Consider the following 27,954-nt stretch of genomic DNA (forward strand, 5'->3'; position numbering starts at 1 on the left):
TTTATAGTAGAGACGGGGTCTCGCTCTTGCTCAGGCTGGTTTTGAACTCCTGACCTTGAGCAATCCGCCCGCCTCGGCCTCCCAAGAGCTAGGATTACAGGCGTGAGCCACAGCGCCCGGCCCCTCAAATGTTTTTTGAATGAATGAATAATTCAGTTTCTCTAATTTTTTTCTACTCTTCTGTGACTAAATCTTGCCTTCAAATTGCTTAGCACTATAAATTACCAAAGTACCTGGGAATAAATTAAAAGGTTTGGCTGAAGAAATGGTCCATTGGACCCTAAATTGGGCAAGACTTTTGACTCAGTAATAAATGCCAGACTGTCTAAAACTACTTCTAAGAGCATGTGATCCTCCATGCTCATGGTTTGAAAGAAGTAGGGAGGGGAGAAGAACCTAGATTGGGCTTGAATGGGCTATGACCTTTTTTCTTCCATCACTTACTCCATCTTGGCCTCTAGCTGCTGAATCAATTGTTTGTCCACATGGTGACAGAACAGGGGAAGTAAGTTGCTAGGGAAGTTTAGGGGTTCTGCCAGACAGGCTGTAGGCATTTGGGCTATCTCCCAGGCAATCAAAACCACCGTATTTGTCCTGGAGGGCATAAACATAAATAAGCATATTTGTATTTATACAGGAAAGTAACACTTGGAGCCAAGGTTTCTTATTATCCTTCCACTGCCGCTATTATATTTCCCTACCCGTAGGTAGCAATTAAGAGGGAACATTTGCATGTTCAGTATATGCCAGGCATTTTCCTTCCTGTTTAATCATAAGACCTCTAAAGGCATTAGTTCCATCATTCCTAGTTTATAGATGAACAGATTAAGTGGTGACATAAGTTGCCCCAAAGTTATATTGCTAGCAAGTGACAGAGACAGAATTCAAATCCAGATTTGTTTGACCCTAAAGCTTGTCTCTTTAATTACTGTGTTGGCACTATAGGAAAGAAAAAAAAGAAGAAGAAGAAGAAGGAACAGCTATAACCCTATTTCTCCTTTTTCTGCATAACCTCCTCCCCAGTACTTGAATATGCCACTTAGGAAATCTCATCTGGCTCAGCCTGCACATCCCACAAGTACTGAAATAGTACTTATAAGGTCTTTATGATCTTACCAAGCTGTATGGTCACTGTTTGGTTCCTCTAGGGAAGAATCCAGGGATATCAGCTGCTCCCCATGACTCAGCAGGGCATAGAGCAAAGATATTCCAAACTGCAAGTGATATGCATTCCAATGTAAAATGAGTTCACCTTAGGCATTCAGTGCTTCCCTGGTCCTGCTATCTTCCCAACTAAAGAGCAGGTTCACATTTATAGATGGAGTCCAGTACCCACAAGAGCTGTCAGGTTTTACACTGGCTAGCCAAAGAACTCAGAGATTTCCTAAGCAATCACTGTTCTGAATTTCCCAAAAGATACTCTTAGAGAGCTGATTAAGTGCATAATTCTAGGCTCCACCCTTAGGAATCAGTCTGTAGATCAGAAATAGATCCAGGAATCTGAGGCAGGGAGCCTGTGGACTGCACTTTAAGAAGCACTACTTTAAGCAAAGGTCTTCAGAGTGGGTTACACAAGATAATCCTCCGAGATACTGGAAGATGATACCAGAACTTTCACATCTAGAGTCTCATCCTTCAAAACATTTATTATGTACCTAATATTACATGTCTGTACATCTTATATATAATACATGTATGTGATTTATAAAAACATGGGTGGTATGGTTCAGAACTTACTAAAAGGGGCACACAATCAGAAGTTCAGAGACCTCTGCTCAGGAGGCTCACACCAGCAGCAGCAATCAGGGAACTTGTTAGAAAATCAGATGCATGGGCCCCACCCAGACCTACTGATGACTCTGTGGGTGGGACCAAGGAACCAGGTTTAATAAGCTCACCAGGTGATCCTGTGCTCACTAGAAGTTTTTGTTTGTTTATTTGTTTGTTTTTTTGAGACAGAGTCTCACTTCGTTGCCCAGGCTTGAGTGAGTGCCGTGGCGTCAGCCTAGCTCACAGCAACCTCCAACTCTTGGGCTCAAGCGATCCTCCTGCCTCAGCCTCCCGAGTAGCTGGGACTACAGGCATGCACCACCATGCCCGGCTGATTTTTTTCTATATATATTAGTTGGCCAATTAATTTCTCTCTATTTTATAGTAGAGACGGGGTGTTGCTCTTGCTCAGGCTAGTTTCAAACTCCTGACCTCGAGCAATCCGCCCGCCTCAGCCTCCCAGAGGGCTAGGATTACCTGCGTGAGCCAACACGCCCAGCCACACTAGAAGTTGAGAAGCACTGTAGAGAATAAGATTTGCGGAAAGAGCTATTCGCTCACTTATTCCTTACCAGTGATACCACCTGGAAGCCATATAGGAAAAGAGAAAACACGAGTGTTACCTGATTTTGAAGCACAACAGCAACTGGCCTCTCTGAGGAGCCAGGTGGTAGCAGCAGTAGACCCTGAAGTCCTTGGAGGAGTTCATCGAAGGTCAAGTGACTGATGCATTTGCCCAGAGGTTTGAACAACATGTGTAGGGCCTGCAAGATGATCATTAAGCGTCTCTCCCAAACTCCACTACAACTTTTCCTCCTCCTACCTTGCCTTCAAGGCTCTTCCCTTGCTGACCTGCCTTTGGCACCTTCCTGATCAGGTTACTTACCAGGTTTGTCACCACTCATGATGGTTCATCCCTGCCACTGAGCCCTTTTAGTATCCACTTGTTCTAGGATGCCTTCTCTAAGAAAATTAGATATGGGACTCGACACTTAGCAGGGGGTCCTTATCTTTTCTCAAACCTACACAGCACACCTGTGCAATCATACACCTGTTTTTTTTCTTTTGTTCACCATAACTGAAGATAATCCACTGTTCTTATAATAGTTTGTTCTGTAACTTCCTCACCTGAGAGTGGCAGGGCCAGCACCCCTCACTACCCAGCACCTTCTCTGGCATCTTTGGGGGGAGGGGAGTGGGGAGGAGGAATGATCTCTAACCCATCCTGGAGACCATCCTCTTCTCTACTCAATGCTGCAGTACCTGGTCAGCCACGTCCCTTCGTACCAGGAGGGGCAGGTGGTGCATGATAGCCAGAAGAAGGCTAACAGCCTGATCCTGGGACAGGAAGGGGACCAGCCGGGCCACCAGGGCCTTCCCCTTCCTCACAGAGAGTACCTGCAGGAAGCCATCTGCTGCCTCCCTAAAGGGAGAGATGAGAGCATTTTCAGAGTTCTGCATAGACAAGAGGGCCACATGCCAGAAAAGAAAGGCAGAAGCAAGGCCAATGTCTTTGCCACTACTTCCTTTCCTGGGTTGAGGCAGGACCTGCCCACACTCACTCAAGGTTGTTCTGCTCCTGGGTCTTTAAGGCCTGGAATAGCTGCTCAACCTGGTTGCTATGTGGCTTGGACAAGTGGGGCTGTGGAGGCCCAGCCTTCTGGCTCTCCTCTATCTCTAGTAACTGAAGGAACATCTGGGAATTTGAGGATGGAAAAAGTAAATTGGAGCAACATCCCGTTCTCCAAGGTAAATTAGGAAACTCATCCCCAAAGAACTGATATCTCACCTTCTCAATCCGATATAACACCCGAAGCCTCTGGCTACTTGCAGTTCCAGTATCCTAGGAGACAAGATCCCAGGCTATCAGCCAAATCACCACAGCAGCCTCCCAGGCCTCTGACTAGCTAAGAAATTGAACTGGAAAGACTAGACATGAAGTCTGATCACACTTCTTCCTCACTCTTAGGTCACAATCTCAATTCAAACATAAGTGCTCTAGACCTTTCTCCCAAGCAGGGAAGAAAAAAAGAAAAATAAAGAGGTTCTGAGATCATGCTCCTACCTGCTCTTGAGTTCCATGGGGTACAGCATCAATAGCTCGGCGAGGGCTAAAACATGTCGATACAGCTACCTGGCCCAGGGAACCCTCAATCCGAACCACTGCATGAAAGGAGTCAGAGACATGTTCCCCTCTTCTTTCCACCTTTCGTCCACCCAGATGCCCAACCCAAGTAAGCAGATCAGCCCTGGCTCTACCTGACTCATAAGCCTCTGCCTTCTGAATGTAAGGTGTTACCAGCTTGAGGAACTCAACCTTGTTCTTTCGTCCAAGTAGCTCTTCATCTGTCTGCTTCTTCTCTAGCTTCTGATAATATTCCTGAGGGTTCATGGAATAGGAAAAAAAAAAAAAGAAAGAAAGAAACCTATACTCATCTTCTGGACTTAGCATTAAGGTTCTCAGGTGCAACCTCTTAACACATTCCTACAGCATTCATTTCAGAAATGATGCTAGTACCTTTGGCCCTCCTAGCAGTTATTCTAAAGTGTTTTAAGCACCCTGGGCCCCATGTCACCTGTCTTGGAATTCCTCCATCACATACTTGAGGAGCAAGGACAGGGTAGAGAGCCAAGTGGAAGGCTAGGAAGTAAACCTGTTGTAGCATCTGCAACCTTCCTATATTCTTCACTTCCAAGTCCATACACACTGAACATCACCTATCCTTCTCCCCACCATTTTAATCTTATCCTACCTGGGCTTTCCAAAAATCGAAGTTATCTGACGGTGTGGAGGCCATTGGCAGCTTGAAGTACAGAACTAACACCATGGATATGTTTGTTAGTTGGCCTCTTGGTCAGTCTTATGCTTCTGTGGATTTGCTTAACTGCTCAAACGTCTTCTTAAACACAAGTTGAGAAATACTAAACTCGAAGCCACTGACTGAGTCAAAAGGACTTGAATATGGCTCATTTGTTTAGAAGCAATGCCAAAAAGGCAAGAGTACAAAACTATTTCACTTTCAGTGATCCTAGCAGAAAGAGGAGGGTGTCTGAAGCTTGGTGGAAAGAAAGGGGAAAAAACCCACTAATGTAAATAGGAAAAGGATAAAGGTGAGGACCTTGGTAGGGGGCTCATGGATGTTGAGGAGAAAATGAAACAGCCTAGACAACCCAAAACCTGCTGGATAAAGACTTGCCCCATAAATAAAGGGAAGTAGGAAGCAAGGTGAGATGAGTAAATGCCTGGAAGCATTTGTTCAATTTAGTTCAAATTGAATCTATTTATTAGATCCTTGTGTTTTAGACCTAAAAAGTAAAAGGTAAGTAGATGCATATTTATAATAAGACATTTCTATGATCCAGAAAAGTGTATAAAGGTGGGATAGTCCACATTTCCAGGGTGAATAGGGAAAATTTTCAGCAAAGAATGAAGATAAAACCTTAGTGTTTGAGGAACTGTAATTAATCCCATCTGCCTGGAGTGTAGGTGAATAGAGAGAAATGAGCTTGAGATGTCAACTTTAGAAAGACTGACCCTATCGTGTAGTGGTGGTCTCTCCTACCTGAACAGACATGGTCTCCATGAGCCAAAGAGAGGATCAGAAAAGATCAGAGGGACTGGGAAGTTCAGGCCCATTTGACCCCAAGGTCAGAGGCTAGGATGAGCACCCCAGAGCTCACCTGGTAGTAGTAGTCATCCAGGTGAGGGTTCTCACTCTGCAGCTGAACCATCTGCACTTTTATCACCCAGTCCTTCTGTTTTTGGGTCATGAGGTTAGCATAGGGGTCTGGCTGCTGAGACCAAGGCTTCTTGGCTGGGGGACTTAAAACCAGGATGGGCAACCCTTTAGACCCCTGCCACAGAGAACTTCCCAAGGAGTGGTGAACAGGGAGTGGAGCTTTCTGGGAAGGATGAGAGTGGGCACAGAGGTGGGCAACAGTAGGAGAGTCTTAGCCATGCAAAGGGTTTGGGGGAGGTGCCTGGCACAAGGAAACATGCCCCCTCAACCCTGCTCTTCCTTATCTAGGCTTTACCTTCGTGTTCGACTGTGCTGCTGTTGCTGCAGGATCCGTTGGTGCTCAGGGTGGAGCTGGGTCAGGTGACTGGGAAGACTTAAAAAGAAACTTGGGCTGAGTGGAAGGACATTCTTAGCTCCCCACCTGCTCTATTCACTCAGCCCCTGGTAAGCTCAGGTGGACATCTAAGGGAACCCTCTATGTTCCTTCCCAAAGTCAGTCTCATAACACATCACAATCCCAGCCCAACAGGGCTCCCATTCCCCTCCAATATATTTTCCTGCAATTTGGCTGCAGGAAATCTTGGCACAGCAGAAAACCTTCTGGCCTGGTTGTCAGGAGTATTTCTGAGTCCTAGTCTCAGTTCTGTCATGCTAGCTAACTTCAAATAAATGTTTAATCTCCCTGGAGCTTCATTTTCTCAGGAAAAGGATTAGACTCAGTTCTATCAATTACTGCATTTTCCTGTGACAACCAGTAGGAGTGGCCTCCACCCCTGAGATCTCCAGGGAAAAACTCAGCTTGTCCTGATGACGGAGTTTCTGGCACCACAAAACTGTACCTGAACCTAGGGGGCCACGAGGTCGGCAGGCTACAAAAGATCGATGGGTCTGGTGAGGGCAGTCGAGGTCCAAAGTGCTGTGCTGGGGAGCCAGCACTGGGAAATGTAGGCCAGAAAGGGATTGGTGACAGGTAGTCCAGGGTCTGCGAGAGGAATTAAGAGCTTGAGAGAGGCCATCTCCACCGAGAGAATACTGCTCTTGCTGCTAATGCTTAGCAACTTTCCTGTTTTTATAGACTCAACTGCCTTTTCCCTCAAGAACTTTACCCAATATTTTGCTGTGTTGGAGGGGTAGGGGTGTCTTCTCAAGCCAGCTGTGAGGGCACCAGATTGTGGTTCCCCCTCTTGTTTCAGCAGGGTTGGTCACCTCCTAGGAAACAGCTCTTTGGGACCAGACAATGTGGGGAGCATGGTTTTTTTCTCGCTATCTGGATAGGCAACACCTCTCACTCTCCTCTCTGTAACAGTCTTCTCTCAGGCGTTGTCTTCGGCCACTGGGGCAGTACTCATCTTTCCTTTTCTGACTCACCTGAAACCCTCCTCAGCTATAATTCCCCCTTCTAGTTCTCCCTGCAGGATTTCCTGGTCCTTGAATTCCTCTACCCTAAGCCATTATGCAGTTAGTGGAAGGACAGGTGCTCTTTCCAGCCCTGAGCTCAGCGCTGCTCATCTACTGAAATATTTTGTTAGATAAGGAATAGGGCTCTAGTTTGTCCTTTCCCACATGAAAAGCCAGTTGTCCATCCATGCTCCTGGTTGGGCACACCACCCCTGCCATTTACCAAGTATGCCCATCTCCCATGCCCACACCTCATTTGGGGTGTTTAATCTCTAGAGCAGGGTCAAGAGTAGATTGAACACAATGGATGGAATCCTCCCAGTCACCTCTCACAGGATGGAGAGCAGACTCACCTGCCACAGAAAATGCAAGGAGGCGGATGACAGAGCTACAGAGCAGACTCACCTGCCACAGAAAATGCAAGGAGGCAGATGACATCCCCAGCACACCATGGTCCTTGACTCCAGGGGAGCCGAGCAGACCTCTCTGGAACAGGAGGGAGGAAAACACAAGCTTGAATGGGCCCCTGTGGTGTCCTCTACATTCACCTTTATCCATGGGGAGGTGGGAGGAGGCAGCAAGACCAGCCATTCCAACACCCAGAACAGTGGCAGCATGGCCCTTTGTCGGATTCAAAGTCAACTGAGTGAGGATCCCTTTCTTTCTGGGAGATTAAGACGAGTGCAGTAGTCCCCTGTTATTCAGAGGGGATATGTTCCAAGACCCCCAGTAGAGGCCTGAAACTGTGGATAGTACTGAACCTTATATATGCTATGTTTTTTCCTCTTCATACATACCTATGACAGTCTATAAATTAGGCACAGTAAGAGATTAACAATTAAAGTTGATCAATTGTAACAATATACTGTAATGAAAGTTAATGTGAGTGTAGTCTCCTTCAAAATCTCTTTTTGTACTATACTCACCTATTTTCAGACCATGGTTGACCATGGGTAACTGAAACAGCAGGAAGTGAAACCATAGATGAGGAACTACTATATCTTAGAAGTAGGTTCAAGGAGGATCTGAGTCATCTCATTCTACATAACGTCCTTGTCTCTCTCCACTGGCTATGGGAATCCAAGGGAACAAATATCAGGAATGGACTGCTGAGACAGAGGGGCCCTGAACCAGGCAAATATGACTCACCTTCAGCAATAGCAGCAGGGCCACCACCTATGGGTGACGCACAGGTCTGCTAGGATCTGGTTTTAAGGTGAGGACAGTATCTAAAACTAAGAGGGAGGCTGGGCATGGTAGCTCACACCTATAATCCTAGCACCCTGGGAGGCCGAGGTGGGCGGATTGCTCAAGGTCAGGAGTTCAAAACCAGCCTGAGCGAGACCCCGTCTCTACTATAAAAATAGAAAGAAATTAATTGGCCAACTAATATATATAGATATAAAAAATTAGCCGGGCATGGTGGCTCGTGCCTGTAGTCCCAGCAACTCGGGAGGCTGAGGCAGTAGGATTGCTTAAGCCCAGGAGTTTGAGGTTGCTGTGAGCTAGGCTGACGCCATGGCACTCACTCTAGCCTAGGCAAGAAAGCGAGACTCTGTCTCAAAAAAAAAAAAAAAAAAAAAAATTATATATATATATATAAAGAAACTAAGAGGGAGACAGTAGGAAAGAGGGAAGGAGAGAGTCTCTAATTCAGTTTCAAGCCTAAAATGGAAAGTGTTAATCCAAAACCTGTCTTAGAAAGGGGTAGAGAAGAGAGGGATGTTCAGCAACAGCTTGTGAGCCGCAGACAGCTCAGGCGACAAACCCTCTCTGATCCCCTCCTGCCACAGTACCTGGGTGTTAGGGACAGTGCTAAATATAGTTGGATCCCCAAGATCATTCTCTTCCTCCTCCTCCTCTGGGTCGGGATCCAGATCCTCCTCTTCATTCTCTTCCTCTTCCTCCAATTGGGAGGCAGACACCAGCTCCTCCTTGGGAGCCAGGGGGTGGCAGGTCTTGCCCAGCCTTTGGTTTAAGTGTGGGCCTGAGGAGGAAGTGATACAGGGGCTCAGGGCACAGGAGTCTCGTCTGGAGAGGCTGTTGCTCAAAGGCACTCTGCTCATGAACCATCTCCAGCACCACCTTCGAACAGGGGGCCTCCCGTTCTCTGGGTTCAGCTCAGTCTCTCTACCCCACGATGCCCCCAACCACCACTTCTAAACCAGATGGAGCCTGGCAGGTGCCAGACACCTTCACTTTCTGCATCCCCCTTTCACCTGCTTTGTTCCACCCAACAGGCCTTTCCGTTGCCACTTTAACTGAACAAGTGCCAGCTGCCCCGACTCCTTGCGATTTAATCCTACTGAGCGCCAGGCACTTTACATGTGTATGTTCATTCAACAGTTGTATGAGGCTGTCTCAGCTGTTACTGATAATTTTACTATGTAGGTGAGGAAAATAAGGTTCAAAAAAGTGATCTCAGTTGCCCAGCATGATATAGCTAGTAAGTGGGAAATTTTGAGTAACTACCAGCGACCCTGGACACCCAAGCCCATGTGTGAAGCAGACCAGCAAGCCTCCACATCCCAGGGCTTTATACCTAGACACTACGGCCCGCTTGGTGATACCTTCAAGGCATTTCATCTTGGCAGGCTGGCGGACTTCCTCCTTGGCTGCATCTTCCAGTGAGAGAGCCTTGTCAGCCTCTGGAAGATAAACCTGGGACAGGGAAGAGACCCAGAGATACCCTCCTCCTTAGTAAGGATGGCATGGCACCCCAAAATAGCCATGGTCTCCTCCCGGCAAGGTGGTCAGAGAATTATTGACTCAAGGCCTCAGGAAGCAAGACCCTAGGCTCTCAAACTACTATAAATGCCCACCTGTCCCCCTCCCTTTTCTTTCCCCCCTCCCCTTTCTTCCCCCCCTCCCCTTTCTTTCCCCCCTCCCCCTCCGCTCTCCGCCCTCCTAGCCCAGCTCTAGGGAGCTGTCCTGCAAGGGGACAGAATTGAGGGACAGGGCTAGGAGTCAGCAGAGAAGACTGCCCACACAGACACGACCAGCCACTGTCTGTACTTGGTGACATGTCATTGCTGACACCTACTGCCCAACTGTTGCCATCCCTTCGGCTTAGGTTTGCCATGGCAGCCTGGGCCAGGGCCTGATTGCTGCTTCTGGCTTTAAGACTCCCAGCTCCTCCCCTGCTCACTTGTTAAAGGACCAGCATCCTCCATCCACTGGGTCCTGGTAGAAGTATAGGAACCTTTCACAGGAACGTTGTGAAGTTGCATTTCATTTAATCCCTAGGTTTTGCTCTAGGAAAACTGGATAGGAAAGGCCTGGGTGGCCCCTGAAGAGGATGCCTAGCAACCAAGTTCCTGGTGCTTCAGGGCAGCACACTTGAGGCTGCCTCAAGTCCACCTGGTGATGCTCCCCTTCACTGGGTCACGTGTGTTTAAGTCCGCCACCTAGCTCCAACTGATGAGGGACTCCTGTGAATTTAGAAGTCAGGTCATCAAGGTAAAAACACTTTTGCATGAGATACATAATCTTATATCTTTTTGGCTGCTCTAATGGAAAACTGGTCCAGAAGCTCAGGAGTAAAAATAAATCAACAAAAACAAAAAACAGATATCACTACTACTAGCAGGTAAAACTCAAGACCCTCCTGAGCCCCATGTAACCCCCAAGCAACCCTGGGTTCTGCGCCCACATCCTGTGTTCAGCTGAAACACGCGTGTCTTTGTAGAACTTCTGAATAAAAATAAAAACTAAGCTAATTTCTCTACATCAGAATTTCAAGTTAGGGTCCTACTGCCATGGTTAAAACACTATGATTCTTGATGCCTTTATTTTTTTTTTATTTTTTTTTTATTTTTTTTTTCTTTTCTTCATCATAACCACAATGAATCTTGATGCCTTTAAAAGAAAATATTTATTTCAAAATTTTGCTGTAGGCCAGAACTATATGGGTTTAAGTAGCTTGAAAGTTACTGAAAAACTTTTCAAACATCTGAATTGGGTTCAGGTAATGTTATACAGCTGTGCCTCTCAAGAACTTCCTAATAACTTACTTTGACGTTATTAACAAAAGGACCAAATGGTGAATTTCAGTGTTCCAGAAGTGATTCATTAGGCTGTCATAAAGACCAAGTGTTAAGGAGAAACATTTGCTGCATGAAGATTTTCATTCTGAAGGCACTTCCTGTATTGAAAGCAGGTGGCAGAGGGCTCAGTCTTTAAGATCATAGCCCTGCCCTGGCTGTTTGAAGTTTCGCTTGGGACCTAGTGGCTTTAGAGCACTTTTGTACACTTGCCTGAAGCCTCATATGTCTACTTATGTCCTAGATTTTCTAGCTTTCTTACCATATTTTAATTGCGCTAAGTTTAACTAAGCTAAGACCGTTCTAGTCTTGGAGTACAGCCATGAATAAAACAGGTGTTCCTTTAGCCTTTTAGAGCTTCCCATAGAATAAAAAGCATAGATAGGCAAATAGGATTGTTGGATTAGGTAAAAATACATTAAAAATGTTTATATTTGCTACATAAAACACCTAAGAACTGTTCCTGTTTTATGGGAATTTTTTTTTTTTTTTTTGAGGGAGAGTCTCGCACTGTCACCTAGGCTAGAGTGCAGTGGAGTGACCATAGCTCACTACAACCACAAACTCCTGGGCTCAAGCAATCCTCCTGCCTCAGCCTCCCGAGTAGCTGGGAACGTAGGTTGTACGAGCTCCAGTGTGGCAGCCCTCTCCTAAACTACATCCGTTCCCTCTTGCTAGAAACACTGAGGGAGGAATTCACGAGCCCAAGATGAAGAAAGAGAAAGTTTATTTTATCGGCTGAGTACACAGAAGCTGCGTCCAAGATGGCATCCGTCCTGAAATGGCGGGTGGCCAGGGCTTTTATAGTCAGGTTTGGGCGGGCTCTCAAAGGGGTGGAGTTTGGACAGGCCCTCAAAGGGGTGGGGCCATTTTAAAGGGAAAGATCCCCATGGACCCTCCCACCAGCCTCTGGGTTCAGCCTAACACCTTTGGCATATGGGATCTTCTCCCTCCTCTTGCCCCTAAAGCCTCAGGGTGGAAGAGGCTCCCCACTGTCGCTAGCCCCAAAGTGCTCCACTGTCCTTTAGGAGTTTCCTTTAACCCTTCTCACACCTGGTAAATAGTCCCTTCAGGAAACTCTCCTTCCTTACCCCACTTGAATGTGCTATTTGTTTGCTGTGAGGACCATGACTGACACTGGCTCCAGCACTCGCCTGCTGGACCATTCTTTTCTCTGTGTTCAGCTTCCTCTCCCCTCCATCCCTCAGTCTCCTGTCAGTGATTCTAAAACATAACCATTGTCCTCAAGTCCTCTACACCAATCCCATCTCTTTATCCTCAGCAGTCAACCTCACCTCTTATGCTATGGAGAAAATAGAAGCCATTTGGGCTGATTACTTAAATCCATACTTGGAGGGAATGTGTACATAGCCACAGGCCACCTCACTTTGCTCTTCTGAGTGGGGTGCCCATCCTCCTCTTCACGTCCAGCCTATCTTCCTGGATCCTTGCCCTTCTGCCACTTCTGCCCTCTGTGTCTGTAGCCTCTTCATTTTTCCTTCTTTCTTCTTCTTATAGTATAGCATAGAAATATTGGGATGTGTCCATTTCTTGAAGACAAAGTCCCTTTATTTTTTTGTTTCTTTTTTTAACTGCCCCTCATCTCTCTCCTACCCAAAAAACCCAAACTTCATTTCCTTAATTCACATCATTCCTTCAACTGTTGCCTTCTGGCTTTTGACTCCACCATGGTGTGGCACCAGGAACACACAGACATAATCTCCATAAGCCTTCTCAGTCTTTTCTCTGGACAATTGACAATTTTTCAACCTCATGTTAATGCTCTGCAAACAAAGCATAAACCCAAGTCCCCTACCCTCACTTCTACCTACATCCCGCCCTTAAATACTTCTTGCATTAAAAAAAACTGAAGCTACCATTACTCATCACTCCTCAGAAACTCTCCTCAATACCATTACCACTGATTTCTTAACTATAAGTGCAAAAGATACAGTTCAGTCCTGACCTTTCCAGAAGTCTCTACAGCACTTGACACCACTGATCATGCCCTCCTTGGATCTCTGTACTCCCACAGCTTCCTCACACTTCAGTCTCCTGATTCTTCTTGAACCTCAAGTCATCTTTGTTTGGCCCCTTTGATGCTCCCCTCATCCTCTTGCCATCCCCTTGAATATCCTCTTCCTCAAGCTACTTCTCTGTCCCCTCCATATCAGAGATTCTTAATCTGAGGGTCCCCTGAAATTGTGTATATTTTTGTGTGATTTTTAACATGCACATTTTTCTGGAGAGACCATTCATAGCTTTCATCACATTCTCAAAGGGATCAAGGATCCCCAAAAGGTTAAGTCCTCTGCAATGTGATATCCCCGGGCAATCTCATCCACTTACATTTTCCTGCCAACTGGATGCTGATGACTCCCAAGTCCTCTTGTCAGATGGACAGCTTCCAATCTAAATACCTCAGTGATTCTCATTTCTTGTTCTTTATATAAAGGCCCTTTAAGATCTGGCCCTGAATGCCACTCCAGCCTCCTGTCTTAAAGTTCCCTGCCTTCTAGTTTGGATTTCAGAAATGGTGAACTGCTTTTAGCCATGGGGGGAGATTGGGGTTCCACTGGGGCCCTCTCTCATAATCGCTCTGCACCAGGATGTCCCTATCCTGGGAACCTCTCACCCTTGGTCTGAAGTTATATTCAGTTGTTGATTAAGGCAGCTTCCTGCCCCCGTTCTTTATTTTTCAATGATGTTGGCAGTATTATGTCACACAAGCAAAATGAAGTTATGAAATAACAGTTATTTTCATTGGAAGGTGTGGTGTTATGAGATTATATATATGTATATGTTTTTGTCCATGGTTCCTGGCTTATAACTTTCACAGTTCTTGTTGTAATGTTGGGGTGCTTTAGGCCTCAGGAGCAGGCCTCAGAAGATAAAATTTCTCTCTCTGACCTTCTCTTGTCCTCCTTCATTTGCCCAAGCAGGACTCTAATTTGATTGTGGGTGAAGAGATCCTCATTCCACACAGGGTCCTGCCCCACACCTTGTCTGGAAGAAAAAGCTGCACAGGGAGGTCAGGGAGAATCTGAACACACAGGCCTTGCTGGGTTTAGATCATGCACTTTTTGCCCAATCACATTTCTATACAGTTGTCATTTACGTAATGAAGCCTCCATAAAAACCCAAGAGGACTAGGTTTGGAGAGCTTCCAGATAGCTGAATATGTGGAGGCAGACAGAAACGTGAGCAAGAACTCATTCATGTACTGGGAGGGTGGCACACCCAAACTCCATGGGGACAGAAGTTCCTGTGCTGGGGAACCTTCCAGACCTTGCCCTGTGTATTTCTTTATCCGGCTGTTTATTTGTATCCTTTATCATATCCTTTGTAGTAAACCAGTAAACACAAATGTTTCCCTGAGTTCTGTGAGCCACTAGCAAATTAATCAAACCCAAAGAGGGGGTTGTGGGAACCCCAATTTGAAGTTATTCCATCAGAAGTTCCAGAGGCCCAGACTTGTGATTGGTGGGAAGGAGGGGTCACTCCTGGGGACTGAGTCCTCACCCTGTGGGACCTGATGCTATCTCTGGGTAGATAGTGTCAGAATTGAATTAGAGGATGCTCTGCTACTTGGTGTGTGTGGGAAAACCCCCACATGTGGTCATAGAAGTCTTCTGTGTTGATGATTGTTGTAGTGTGGGATTTAGAGAGAAAACATGGTTTCAGAGTTTTCCGCAGAGCAGAAGGTGATTTCAGATGCTTTATTGAATTGTTTTATTCTAATACTCCAATTATTCAAATGAGAAAAACAAATTCAGCCCAGGCTTCACTTCCTCTAGGAATCCTTCTCAGACACCCTCCTCTCCTGAAGGCTGCCTTGGGTGCCCGTCTTACGTGTGCTCATTGATACTTACACCTTTGGCTCATTGCTCCTACCACCCTGAGTTGTAATTCTGCTTCCATATTTGTCATCCCAACTTGAGAACAGAGATGATTTTCTTCATCTTTGTGCCCCCAGCACTTAACTCAGTTTCCGGACAGAGTAAGTTCTCAGTACATGTTGATAGAGCTGAACTGAAATGAAAAATAATTGCCCCCCCCTTAGAGACTTCTTCAGATGGGGTTTCTTGCCAGCCACCCAGTGTGTCCTACCCCAGCCCACTCTTCACATTGCTCCCAAGAAATGTCATTCTAAGAAAACAAACTTCATGATACCTAAGCCAGGAATCATTAAAGAAAAGATATATAGAATTGACTTAAAAAAATAAAACTTCTGGCCGGGCGCTGTGGCTCACGCCTGTAATCCTAGCTCTTGGGAGGCCGAGGCGGGCGGATTGCTCAAGGTCAGGAGTTCAAAACCAGCCTGAGCAAGAGTGAGACCCCGTCTCTACTATAAATAGAAAGAAATTAATTGGCCAACTGATATATATATAAAAAAAAAAAAATTAGCCGGGCATGGTGGCGCATGCCTGTAGTCCCAGCTACCCGGGAGGCTGAGGCAGAAGGATCACTCGAGCCCAGGAGTTTGAGGTTGCTGTGAGCTAGGCTGACGCCACGGCACTCACTCTAGCCTGGGCAACAAAGCGAGACTCTGTCTCAAAAAAAAAATAAATAAATAAAATAAAATAAAATAAAACTTCTATACTGAAGAAATATTTATGCCAAAGTAAATGCTAAATGGAAAAAGATTTAAACATTTTTTAAAAAAGTCTGAAAAATACTCGAGAATATGTGTGAATTTTTTTTTACTGTGGAATGGAGAAGGCTCTTCTAACTGTAACCTGAAATCCATAAGCCAAGAAGGGTAACTGATAAATTTGTCTACAGGAAAATTTAAGACTTCTGAATGGCAAAATAAAAAACCATAAAGTCAAAGAACTTTATTTTTATCTGGTAATCTTAAGTTTATCTTCAAGGTCATTCAAAAAACCTTTAAAGTAAAATTTTTTTTATTGTTTCTGAAGGTTTTGAGAGCTCAGAAAAGGACATATTTACATTAAGCCCAGATCCTTTTAGCAATATTTCCTTCACAACTGCTACTAATCACCTATTATCCAATCAGTAACCATGTCAAAATTAACATAACACTGTAGACAGATGTTATAAAAATAAGATTGCTACTTTCTCTGACATTTACTTTAAAAATCCTATACTTTAGTTAAGCATGAATGTCTGTGTTAACACAAAATGTGTGTGTTCTTATGGAGACTGAGAAATCTTTGACCATGTTCTTTCCTTCTTCTAAAAGAAAAATTGTCTCAATAAGAAAAGTATGATTTTGTGTTCTTAATTAATTATAAAAGTGTGAGCTCAGGGGAATATAGGCTAAGTATATAAAACTACTATTTTTGACTGATATTTTATATTGAAATATAATATTCGGTTAGAAAAAACTCAAAAATGTTATTGTTTCTCAAACCTATGCTTCTATTTACATTATAGGAAGGTGCATGTATATATGGACAGAAAAGTTAAGACTTGGTCATCCAAACCTATATTCAATCTATGATCAGGTAATTCTTAGATGATTTAGAATTTAACATATTAAAACTTTCTGTGATTAATCCGTAATTGCCACATTTACAAAGAAACTTCTATGTAAGAGAAACTTTTAAAAACAGATTGTTTTTGGCGGGGTGCAGTGGGCTCGCCTGTAATCCTAGTACTCTGGGAGGCCAAGGCGGGTGGATTGCTCAAGGTCAGGAGTTTGAAACCAGCCTGAGTGAGACCCATCTCTACTAAAAATAGAAAGAAACTAATTGACCAACTAAAAACATATATACAAAAAATTAGCCAGGCATGGTGGTGCATGCCTGTAGTCCCAGCTACTCAGGAAGCTGAGAAAGGAGGATCGCTTGAGCCCAGGAGTTTGAGGTTGCTGTGAGCTAGGCTGAAGCCATGGCACTCACTCTAGCCTGAGTAACAAAGTGAGACTCTGTCTCAAAAATAAATAAATAAAAACAGATTGTTTGGTATTGCATTTAGGCTCAGCATTTGTTTATTTAAATCACTTATGATATTTGGAAAATTTTTTGAAACTTAGGAAAATGTAGTTAGTTATATGGCTTCATTTAATTATACCTAAACTCTGCAAAATGTTTCTGTTGCACATTTAAGTACAATTGAATAAGATTACTTGCACAGACAAAAGTAAAGACTTTCCTTGCACATTTAAATCATACTTGTTTCAAACTTAAGGCAAATGCCTGAAAAAAACTTGGAAGAGACTATTAATGACTGATAATTTATTATAATTTTCAGCTTCTTTTTTGATGTTGTATTAGTTTGGACTTTTAAGTTCTACTTTTCTACCTCAAACAGATAGTTTATCATAAAAAACTTGAATGACAAACACCATCACTATGACCACAAAATTACTCATGGATCAGAAATCGACTCTAAAAGTTGCTTCCTTGAATATTTTGATCATGAGCTTCAAATGCTCTAAGTAGAGTTTGGATATGACTGCATTTGCTTAACAGGGATTTGATGCTGATTATAAATTTCAGGATGCTTTTCAGTTTCATATCCAGCACATCTGTACCTGTAATATAGTCTTTTCTGTTCTTGCTCCTGTTCTCCCAACTTATCCAGGATTAATCCAAAGAAAGTTACCTTTCTAAAGTAGCACTGAACGCATTGTCAAAGCAGAAAGTGTAGCCACCAGCTTCCATCTCCATCATTTTACTCAATCTGATTTTCTCTGTCTAAAAACCAAAGTTTTACTTTCCGGAGAGGCAAGATGGAAATCCATGTCCTATCTTGCTCTACTTAAAACTTTGCCAATTGATTTCCAGCGAGGCCATCAGGGATCTGGGCTGGTAGAAGTCTCTGTCCAGGAGGGTGAAGGGGGCAGGAGCGGCAGTGCCCATTCTTGTCGCCCATTCTGCTGGGTGACCTCAGGCTGGAAGAGGTAGACTCACCCAGGTTGGCAGAGAATCCCCAGGTGGCAATGGCAATTGTCCTCAGAGCCCTGCAGAACAGGTGAAGAATAATAAAATCAACCTCTGTGTATTCTTCACCTAGCAGTTGATTCTAATGGTTAACAAATATTCTTTAAGTATTTTCTGTTACATTAGGCAGTGTCTATTCCCAGTGACAAAGGACTTTGGCTGATAGAACCATAAATAAGGAATTGACAGAAGAAGAAACACATAAATAATTAGTAAACATGTGAAAAACTGTTCAATCGAACGGCCTTTTACAAACACAAAGCAGGCCGGGTGCGGTGGCTCACGCCTATAATCCTAGCACTCTGGGAGGCCGAGGCTGGCGGATTGCTTGAGGTTAGGAGTTTGAAACCAGCCTGAGCAAGAGCAAGACCCTGTCTCTACTATAAATAGAAAGAAATTAATTGGCCAACTAATATATATAGAAAAAATTAGCCAGGCATGGTGGCGCATGCCTGTAGTCCCAGCTACTCAGGAGGCTGAGGCAGTAGGATTGCTTGAGCCCAGGAGTTTGAGGTTGCTGTGAGCTAGGCTGACACCACGGCACTCTAGCCTAGGCAACAAAGTGAGACTCTGTCTCAAAAAAATAAAATAAAATAAAAACACAAAGCAAGCCAGGTGTAGTGGCTCAAGCCTGTAATCCTAGTACTCTGAGAGGCTGAGGTGGGAGGATTGCTTGAGGTCAGGAGTTGGAGACCAACCTGAGCAAGAGCAAGACCCCATCCTACTAAAAACAGAACAAATGAACTGGGTGTGGTGGTGCAGGCCTGTAGTCCCAGCTACTCAGGAGGCTGAGGCAAAAGCATCCCTTGAGCCCAGGAGTTCAAGGCCAGCCTAGGTAATGTCTCAAACAAACAAATAAATAAGTTAAACAAGAAGATACAATTTTTCACTGATAATAGCTAGCTTAGGGAAGGGTGTGGGGAGATGAATACCTCACTTACTTTATAGTAGGTGAGTAACAAAGACTCTGGAGGGTAGTTTAATAGTATAGGATGAGTTGTAATGGAGAAAAACCAGAAACATCCCCTGTACAGGATTGGGTTAAAAATATATATATGGTATATTCATATAATGAAATACTATGGGCCGGGTGTGGTGGCTCACACCTGTAATCCTAGCTCTCTGGGAGGCCGAGGTGGGAGGATCGCTCAAGATCAGGAGTTTGAAACCAGCCTGAGCAAGAGTGAGACCCGGTCTCTACTAAAAATAGAAAGAAATTAATTGGCCAACTAAAATATATAGAAAAATTAGCTGGGCATGGTGGCACATGCCTGTAGTCCCAGCTACTCGGGAGGCTGAGGCAGAAGGATTGCTTGAGCCCAGGAGTTTGAGGTTGCTGTGAGCTAGACTGATGCCATGGCACTCTAGCCTAGGCAACAGAGTAAGACTCTGTCTCAAAAAAAAAAAAATACTATGAAACAATGAAAAAACAATATAGATCTCTATTATTATAGAAATAGATATATTGTCCATGACATATGGTTAAATAAAAAAGCAGTTTGCAGAGAAATATATGCAGAATGGTTACATCTTTGTAAACATATATCTATATATCAATAGACAAAGTCTGAGAAAAAACATAATTGCTTTCGTAGTGGCTATCTTTGGTTGGAGGAATAACAGGTGATTTAAATGTTTATCTTTATTCTTACCTATATTTTCTGAACTTTTCAAAACAGCCATGAATTTTATAGTTAGAAAAAAATAAAGGTAGGTGGAAAAGCTTTTTAAAATATCAAACAAAAAAATGCCCAAACGATAAACAAGGAAAAGAAAAGATCCACCTGTGTTGGCACCTGCATCACAGTCTGAAGTGTAAAGTTCATGTTCTTTTCCTTGGCATCAAGGTCCTCCACAGGCTCATCCTTAATGCTTCCAAGTAGAGTCAGTTTCCTGGTATCATAATCTATTTTTTTTTTTTTTTTTTTTTGAGACAGAGTCTTGCTCTGTCATCCAGGCTGGAGTGCAGTGATATGATTGTAGCTCAATGCAACCTCAAACTCTGGACCTCAAGCAATCCTCTCACCTTGGCCTCCCAAAGTGCTGGGATTACAGGTGTGAGCCACTGTTCCTGGCCTATAAACCAGAGTATATGAGCTCCTCAGAGGGGGAAATTTCCCCAGTGCAAGCCCAGTGCTGAGGAGCCACTGGTATACCAGAAAGAATGGCTTGAAAAGGGATAAAAATGTTTTCTGTTTCTTCAAAACCTCCTCAACCTTTTTGAGAACTCAAACCTGCATCCCTGCCTCAGGCCAAGGGTCAATAGAGGCAGGGGAGTGTTCTTTGTGCCACAGGGGATGGCTCAAGGGAATGTTCTGGGTGGAGGTCATGAAATTGCCTTACTGTTAGCTAAGGTGCGGTGAATCAGAACCATCAACTATAATTGGACAGCAACAGCCTGCAGCTGAAAAGTTCCCCTTTAAAAGCTCTGTGTTTCTGCTCAGAGGCAGGACATTGGTACTTTAAGACAGGAGTCTACCAACCTCCTCATTTGCCAGCAAATTAATACATTTCTCTTTCTTTCTCCTCAAACCATTTGTCCTCATTCTTCTGATGCAGCCTTGGGGACAAGTGCTGAAATCAGTAACAGAAGGAAGCCAAAGCTTTGGGATATCTTTGTCTTGGGGCATAGAGACCCCTCTTGTTATTCTCATTCCCTTTTTACCACTGGCAACACCAGGTAGAACAGGAGTGGTCTGGCCCATTTGGAGTGTGGCATCTGAGAAATGGCCCAGAAATGGCAGTGGGCTCCTGACCAGTCCAGGCTTCAGCAAAACTCCTACCCCTCAGCTGTGGAGCTGATGATACCCTGCCTTCAACATGAGTGCACCCAAAATGCTCTCTGTGGCCAGAGTCTAGTTAACCAAAGTGTAAACTTGACTTTGAAAAGGCAAATATTTATACTGACCTCAGCTTTTGGCAACCAAGGCCCAAATGTGCCTGATTGTGAGAAAGGGGGATGAAATGGTTTTCTATTGCTGCTGTAACAAATTTCCATAAGCTTGGTAGCTTAACACAATTTATTATGTTATAGTTCTGTAAGTCAGAAGTCCAACACAAGCCTCACGGAGCTAAACTCAAGGCATCAGCAAAGTGACATTACTTTCTGGAGGCTCTAGGGGAGAATCCATGTTTTTGCCTCTTCCAGCTTCTAAAGGTTACTGGCATTCTTTGATTCACAACCTGTTCCTTCATCTTCCAAGCCAGCATGTTGCATCTCTCCAACCATTCCTCCATAGTCACATCTCCCTCTGACCACAGTCAGGACACATCCTTTGCTTTTAAGGACCCATGTGGGGCTGGGCGCAGTGGCTCACACCTGTAATCCTAGCACTCTGGGAGGCCCAGGCGGGTGGATCGCTCAAGGTCAGGAGTTCGAAACCAGCAAACCAGCGTGAGCAAGAGCGAGACCCCGTCTCTACTATAAATAGAAAGAAATTAATTGGCCAACTAATATATATAGAAAAAAAAATTAGCTGGGCATGGTGGTGCATGCCTATAGTTCCAGCTACTCAGGAGGCTGAGGCAGCAGGATTGCTTGAGCCCAAGAGTTGCTGTGAGCTAGGCTGATGCCACGGAACTCACTCTAGCCTGGGCAACAAAGTGAGACTCTGTCTCAAAAAAAAAAAAAAGGACCCATGTGATTACAGTGGTCTTGCCCAATAATCCCTGAAAAATCTCCTCTCTTCTTTTAGGAAGAGTTTAGAAAGGTCCAAAAGACCAGAGAGTAGAGAGCACCTGACTCGATGCAACTGGAACAGTACCAGGAGGCAGCAAGAAAGGACATACACCAGCTGACCAGAGGTGAGAGCCAGCGCAGCAAGATGGAAAGTGGGAAGCATGACTCAGGGGAATTTGCCGAAAGGGAAAACAAGTATTTGGAGGAGAGTTTTGATTTTTAATAGTGCTACGTGGAATCCAAGGCAAGATAGAATATATCCAAGTTAGAATTCTGCAGTTTTAAGTAGGAACTGAGATGAAGACCCAAGTATTATACCGACAAGGCGGAAACCCATTAAAGGAGGCTGTGCCAGCAAGTTAGTAACTGGATACCATTTTCCCCAGGGACCATGCCCAATTGTTGGCATCTGGGGCTGCCCTGTTGCCCCTACACAGTTAAAAGGGCTTCATTTCAACATTTACCTCATCCATTTCTCCACCCAACTTGACAACTGATAGTTACTTCTGATCCCTTTAATGCTTTCAGTGGGCGTTGTGTTCTAAACAAACTATAATAGTCTTGGCAGCATACAATTTTAAAACTCCCCTTCCAAACTATATATATCAATATATATCCATGGATGGATATGTCCCAAACCTTAACAACAGTTTCTGAGGGCAGGAGAGTAAGATGGAAGAAGACAGATGAGGGCAACTTTCACTTTTACTTCATAGACCTCTATTGTTTATATTTTTACAATGGTCATACATTCATTTTTTTTTTTATTACTCCTTCACTACTGAGTCATACATTCATTTATTGGGCTTATAATTAAAGATGAAAAATACTTTAAAATTGTGGTTATTACTAAGAGAGGATATGGAAGAAATTGGCATTTTATGCTTCTGTAGTGCTTGATTTTTTTTTTTTACATCAAGTTTGTATGATTTTCCCAATTGAAAAAATTGGCAGTTGATGGAGTACGGTGGTTACACACAAGCTGTGAGGCAGGCAGATTCATTGCCAACCAGATACTTCAACTTTCTCAACTTTTGTCTCCCATTTACTCTGCCCCAAATAAGAATAACAGGATTTACCTCATGTGGATCTTGTGAAGTTTTTTTTTTTTCTTTTTTCTCCAACGTACTTAGTAACTGGCAATTTAAAAAACTTCCTGTTTGTGTTCTATTTTGGGGGGACCTATTGCCCTTTATGGAACAGCTCTCAAATCTGAACAATCAGCACAAACGCCTTAGGCAGGAGCTCATGTGTTAATTATTGGCTTGATTTTAACTCCAGATTGGAATCTCCTGGTGGGCAGGGTCTGGCGTCTTCTTCCCTCTGGAATCCTTACAGTGCTAACATTTGCCACAAAGTGTGCACTCAACCAACATTTGCTGAATTTAATAGAATTAACACAAAAGACAGAGGATTTCCAGTCCTGGAACAGATCTAACCGGCAGGTACTTTTGAGAAGGCAACAATCTTCAAACTCCTTAAATTGTACCTTTTAACAATGGTTATCTCTGCGTTGCAGGATTACTGGTGGTTTTTTAATTTTCTTCTTTATAGCTTTTGGTATGTTCCAGTTTTCTATCATGTGCACATATACTTTTGTAGACAGAAAAAAATGTCAGTTAAAAAAAATACCTCACATCTTGGTGCTGGTTCCCTCGATCTACTTCCCTTCACCTTCTCATATGCCTCTATGCGTGCCCTGGTCTCCATACCTCCCAATTACACCTTTGTATGAACCCCTTCTCAGAAAGTGCCCAAAGTGAACCAGTGTCCTAGCTACTCCAGAGGCTGAGGTGGGAGAATCCCTTGAGCTCAAGAGTTGGAGTCCAGCATGAGCAACATAGCAAATGAAGGGAAAAAAGTGCCCACAGTGATTTCTAGTGGAAAGAATGAGGCCTTTACAATTAGGTGGACCAGTGTTTACATCCCAACTCATTGCAAATGTGGGAAATACCTTACTTCTCTGAGTCACAGACTCCTTATCTGTAAATGAAAATAACACTCAACTAGGTTGTTATGTAGTTTGGATCAGCAGCTTCACACACTTTAATATGCTTATAAATCACTTGGATTCACAAACTTTAATATGTATCCTAATCACCTGGGATGTTGTTAAAAGGCAGGGTATGATTTAGTAGGTCTGGGATGGGCCCAAGATTCTGCATTTCTTTTTTTTATTTGAAACAAGATCTTGCTCTGTCACCCATACTGGAGTGCAGTGGAGAGACCATAGCTCACTGCAGCCTCCAACTCCTGGGCTCAAGCAATCCTCCTGCCTCAGCCGTCCCAGTTGCTAGAACTACAGATGCATGTCACCATGCCCAGCTAATTTTTAAATTTTTTTGTAGAGATGGGGTTTCACTATGTTACCTAGTTTGGCTCGAATTCGTGGCTTCAGAGGATCCTCCCATCTCAGCCTCCTAAAGTGCTGAGGTTACAGGTGTGAGCCATTGTGCCTGGCCAAGACTCTGCATTTCTAACAGCTTCTACATGTTGTTGATACTGGTGATGCATGGATCACACTTTGAACAGCAAGGGATTAATGACATAACATCTGAAAGAGTCCAGCACAAATGGCCTATCAATGCTTGTATCTCTCCTCCCTAATTGGCCTGGCTCTTCCAGCTGTTTGGATGAACCCATCTCAGAAAACTGCTCTACTCAGATCCACTCAGGTGCAACCCAACTCATTTGAACTTTAACCTATTCCCATTTTTCTCCCCACATCAATATCCTTCTTTTTTTTCTGGTCAAGCACTTCATTCTTTTTTTTGCCTGACAATACAGGTTATCTGTGCTTTGTCCTTTGTGCTTTGTCCTTAGGGTTTGTCCTTTTTTATATCTGTTTGTAGAGGGTTTTTTGTTTTGTTTTTTAGAGATGAAGGTCTTGCTATATTGCTCAGGCTGGATTTGAAATCTTACACTCAAGCGATCCTCTCGAGTAGCTGGGACGATAGGTACAGGCCATGGCACCCAGCTTTGTCCTTTTAAATAGTTATAATTGTCATACAATAAATTACACTTAGAGTATACAGTAAGTTCTAAAATATGTACACACCTGTGAAATGATCCTCAATCTCAAGATAATGAACATATCCATCACCCCATTTTCCTCATGCTTCCATGATCCTCTTACTCCCTGTAAATCACTCATCTGCTTTCTGTCACTATAGACTAGTCTGCCTTTTCTAGAGTTTTCTATAAACAGAATCATACAGTATATACTCTATCTTGCCTGGCTTCTTACATTCAGCATAATTGTTTCATCCATGTTGTATGTATCAGTAGTTTATTCCTTGTTTGTTGCTGATAGTATTCCATTGCATGGATATATACTATGTTTTTATATATTCACCTGTTGACAGATGTTTGGATGGTTTCTAGTTTTCCACCATTACAAATAAAGCTGCTGTGAACATTTGTGTATAAGTCTTTATGTAGACATACACTTTCATTTTTCTCTTGGGCAAATACCTTCAGCATAGCGGCTCTTTTTTATTTGAGACAGAGTCACACTCTGTTGCCTGGACTAGAGTGCCGTGGCGTCGGCCTAGCTCACAGCAACCTCAAACTCCTGGGCTCAAGCAATCCTTCTGCCTCAGCCTCCCGAGTAGCTGGGACTACAGGCATGGGCCTCCATGCCCAGCTAATTTTTTCTACATAATATTAGTCGGCCAATTAATTTCTTTCTGGGGGTCTTGCTTTTACTCAAGCTAGTTTCAAACTCCTGACCTTGAGCAATCCACCCGCCTCGGCCTCCCAGAGTGCTAGGATTACTGATGTGAGCTATCAGGCCCTGCCAGAGCGGCTGATTCTTATGGCCAGTGTTATGTTTAACTTTTTAAAAAAACTGTCAAACTATTTTCCAAATTGTTTATACTGTTTTATATTCCCACCAGAACTATATGAGAGTTTCAGTTCTTCCAAATTCTTGCCAACATTTACAGTTTTGAACACATGTTCATTGTAAAAAAAAAAAAAAAAAAAAAAAAGTTAGAGAAATTCATATAGGCAAAAAAACAAAAAACAAAGAAAAACACACACACACACACAAAAACCCTACATCTGTTAATTGCACTATTGGGCTCTCACACTATTAAATTGTCATGTTTTTAAATTTCCAAAATTTGCCCTCTTCTGGAAAGAGTATTCTTGTTTTTTTAAAGAATAGTTTTATATTTCATTTTCACTCTCACTATTCAAAACATGTCCTCGGTGGTAAATCCAAGAAAAATAATCCAGTAATTCCCCACACACAGAAAACTGAAAATTAGGCCAGGCCTGTGGCTCACACCTGTAATCCCAGTACTTTAGGAGGCTAGAGGCAGGAGAATCACTTTAGTTCCGGAGTTTGAGACTAGCCTGAGAAATGTAGTGAGACCTCATCTCTACAAAAAATAGAAAAATTAGTGGTGTGGTAGCACACACCTGTAGTCCCAGCTACTCCGGAGGCAGAGGCAAGAGGATCCCTTATGCCCAGGAGTTGCAGTGAACTATGATGATGCTACTGCTCTCTAGCCCTGGCAAAAGGGCTAGACCCTGTCTCAAAACAAAAAGAAAACTAAAAATAGACTTTTCTGTGTTTTCACTGTGTTTTATTGGTTTTTAGATTGGTTTTCTAAGTGAATGAGTCAGAACCAATCTTTAATGAGTTTTTTGTTTTGTTTTTAATAGAGACAGGGTCTCTCTTATGCTCCACGCGCCTCAGCCTCCCAGAGTTCTAGGATTACAGGTGTGAGCCACCTCACCCGGCCTTTAATGAGTTTTAAATTTAGTATTTTTCTTTGATGTAGTAAACAAGGAACAAGAGGCAAAAAATAGCCCCATCTCTTCCTATAATCCTAAGGCATTCTTCTAGTTCAACTCAATATTAACATTTTCTAGTACAATTCAATACAGACACTTCAAACCTTAAATGATCTTTTAAAAGCCATGAGTTGGGGCAGAGACAGGAGTGCCAACTCATAACTTTATGAATAACAATTATTCTTATATTTCAGAGTTATAGAAAAGGCTGGTAGGAAAACTAGCTAAGTAACATTAATAATTATAGTATTTATTAAACATTATAGAACACTTTTGCTAGGCACTGTACGAGGCTTTCTCTGCGCATTACCTCATTTCATTAAGTCTATGGAAAATACTCTATTTTCTCTAGTTTAGACAAGGCCTCTACAATAGGGATTATTAAAAGTAAAAACATATGTAAAAGAAACCCATGAAGTATTTGTTGTGCTCCTTGGGGATGCACAATGCAACTCCTTTCAACGGAAAACCCTGGGGATTTCCAAGATCTCTGCCCCTCCGCCTCCCCATGGTCCACTTCCTCTTCTCACCGTTCCACTCAGGAGAGATCCGTGGATTTGGCGGCCACGAAATGGCAGCACCTTATTTATGATGTCTTTAGGGTGTAGGTTTTCTTAGTGAGTCTGCCTGTCATTGTCACGCTCTTAGAGTCAGTGGGTTTAACTTTCTTGGCTGGGCCCACGTCTGATGCAATCCAAACTCTCCCCGAAATTATGGAGCCCTTTGCCTTCTGGTGTCTAAAGCAGGAATGACCAATGCAATCAGGCCAGTGTCTCAATCCTACTCTCTCAGCTTCTGTTTTCCCTATCCATAAAATGAACGGCGTAACGCTCACCTCGTAGAGTTTATTCCTGTATCCACTCATCCATTCAGCGGCGGAGTACCTACGATGCGCCAGGCGCTGTTCTAGGGTGGTAACTCTGAGGGAATTATGGACCTGAAGGGTTGTGGGAGCTTTTAAAGCTCTGAGCAAACAGTTGCTGCTTTTACTATTAGTGGTCCTTTTCTTTCTCCCACAGATCAACAGAACAAAGCAAATCACCTAAACAAAAACGAGGATACAGGGAGGAACTTCTTGGCACAGAACTTTCCAAAAAGAAATTTTCCCCTGAAGGAAGTCAAGAAGAAAGGTTCTAGTTCGCTCTGGACGGTTCTCTGAGCTGTGCTCGGGAGGCCTCGCGGCTCCTGGGACTAGTTTTCTTGCCCAGACAATCGGGAAACCATGCAGTGTATTCCCGGGTTGTACTTAAAAACCGAAGTTCTAGTTCTGCCAGGGACCGTTCCACACTCTTAATCTTTCTGGGCTTCCGTTTTCTCGAATGCAAACCGCAGGCCAGGCTGGGGCACCGTTAGCCCAGTCACTCAGCGACTCTGGGGCCAATGTGCAAAGCCAGGGCTGTGGATGAAGGCGCTTCAAGCCTTAAGTCCCAGGACGAACACCAGGAGCCCCAGGCTCGGCCGCGCACCCCAGATCGGAGAGCGCGCATTCACGGACAGCAAATCCACGCAGTCCAACCCACGCCTTGCTGAGCATCACGGGACTTACAAGAAAAGGAAACTGAAAACAAAACGGGAAAGTCCCTCTCTCCAACCTTGCTCGGCGTCGC

At 43.7% G+C, this 27,954-nt stretch overlaps 1 protein-coding gene and 1 long non-coding RNA gene across 3 annotated transcripts; both read right to left on the reverse strand.

Moving 5' to 3' along the window:
• Positions 1-125: 125 nt before the first annotated feature.
• PATL2 (PAT1 homolog 2) lies at positions 126-9,486 on the reverse strand. The gene is made up of 12 exons (XM_076004313.1): positions 8,705-9,486; positions 7,314-7,394; positions 6,350-6,492; positions 5,806-5,874; positions 5,452-5,593; positions 3,836-4,150; positions 3,560-3,613; positions 3,333-3,466; positions 3,034-3,193; positions 2,394-2,534; positions 1,117-1,214; positions 126-594 (listed from the first exon to the last, which is right to left on the reverse strand). The coding sequence occupies exons 1-12, from the start codon at positions 8,972-8,974 to the stop codon at positions 441-443; spliced, it is 1,761 nt and encodes a 586-aa protein (XP_075860428.1). The 5' UTR covers positions 8,975-9,486; the 3' UTR covers positions 126-440.
• A 489-nt stretch (positions 9,487-9,975) lies between these two features.
• Positions 9,976-27,871, reverse strand: LOC142871505 (uncharacterized). 2 transcript variants are annotated; one of them, XR_012919769.1, is made up of 3 exons: positions 26,878-27,871; positions 17,454-17,882; positions 9,976-14,983 (listed from the first exon to the last, which is right to left on the reverse strand). It is a non-coding gene; the product is annotated as an uncharacterized LOC142871505 (long non-coding RNA). The 2 variants fall into 2 exon arrangements; XR_012919768.1 differs by lacking the exon at positions 9,976-14,983 and having other exon boundaries at positions 15,775-17,882.
• Between the last annotated feature and the right edge of the window lie 83 nt (positions 27,872-27,954).

This window comes from Microcebus murinus, chromosome 6 (assembly GCF_040939455.1).
Source record: "Microcebus murinus isolate Inina chromosome 6, M.murinus_Inina_mat1.0, whole genome shotgun sequence".
NCBI classification, from domain to species: domain Eukaryota; kingdom Metazoa; phylum Chordata; class Mammalia; order Primates; family Cheirogaleidae; genus Microcebus; species Microcebus murinus.

Bases quoted from the DNA above. Each gene is read 5' to 3' on its own strand.
- PATL2 (XM_076004313.1), bottom strand. From the start codon at position 8,974: ATGAGCAGAGTGCCTTTGAGCAACAGCCTCTCCAGACGAGACTCCTGT. The intron at 7,395-8,704 runs GTACTGTGGCAG...CTCCTGTTCCAG, and splicing joins GCACTGTCCCTAACACCCAG to AGAGGTCTGCTCGGCTCCCC. The intron at 6,493-7,313 runs GTGAGTCTGCTC...TTCCTCTCGCAG, and splicing joins CCTTGCATTTTCTGTGGCAG to ACCCTGGACTACCTGTCACC.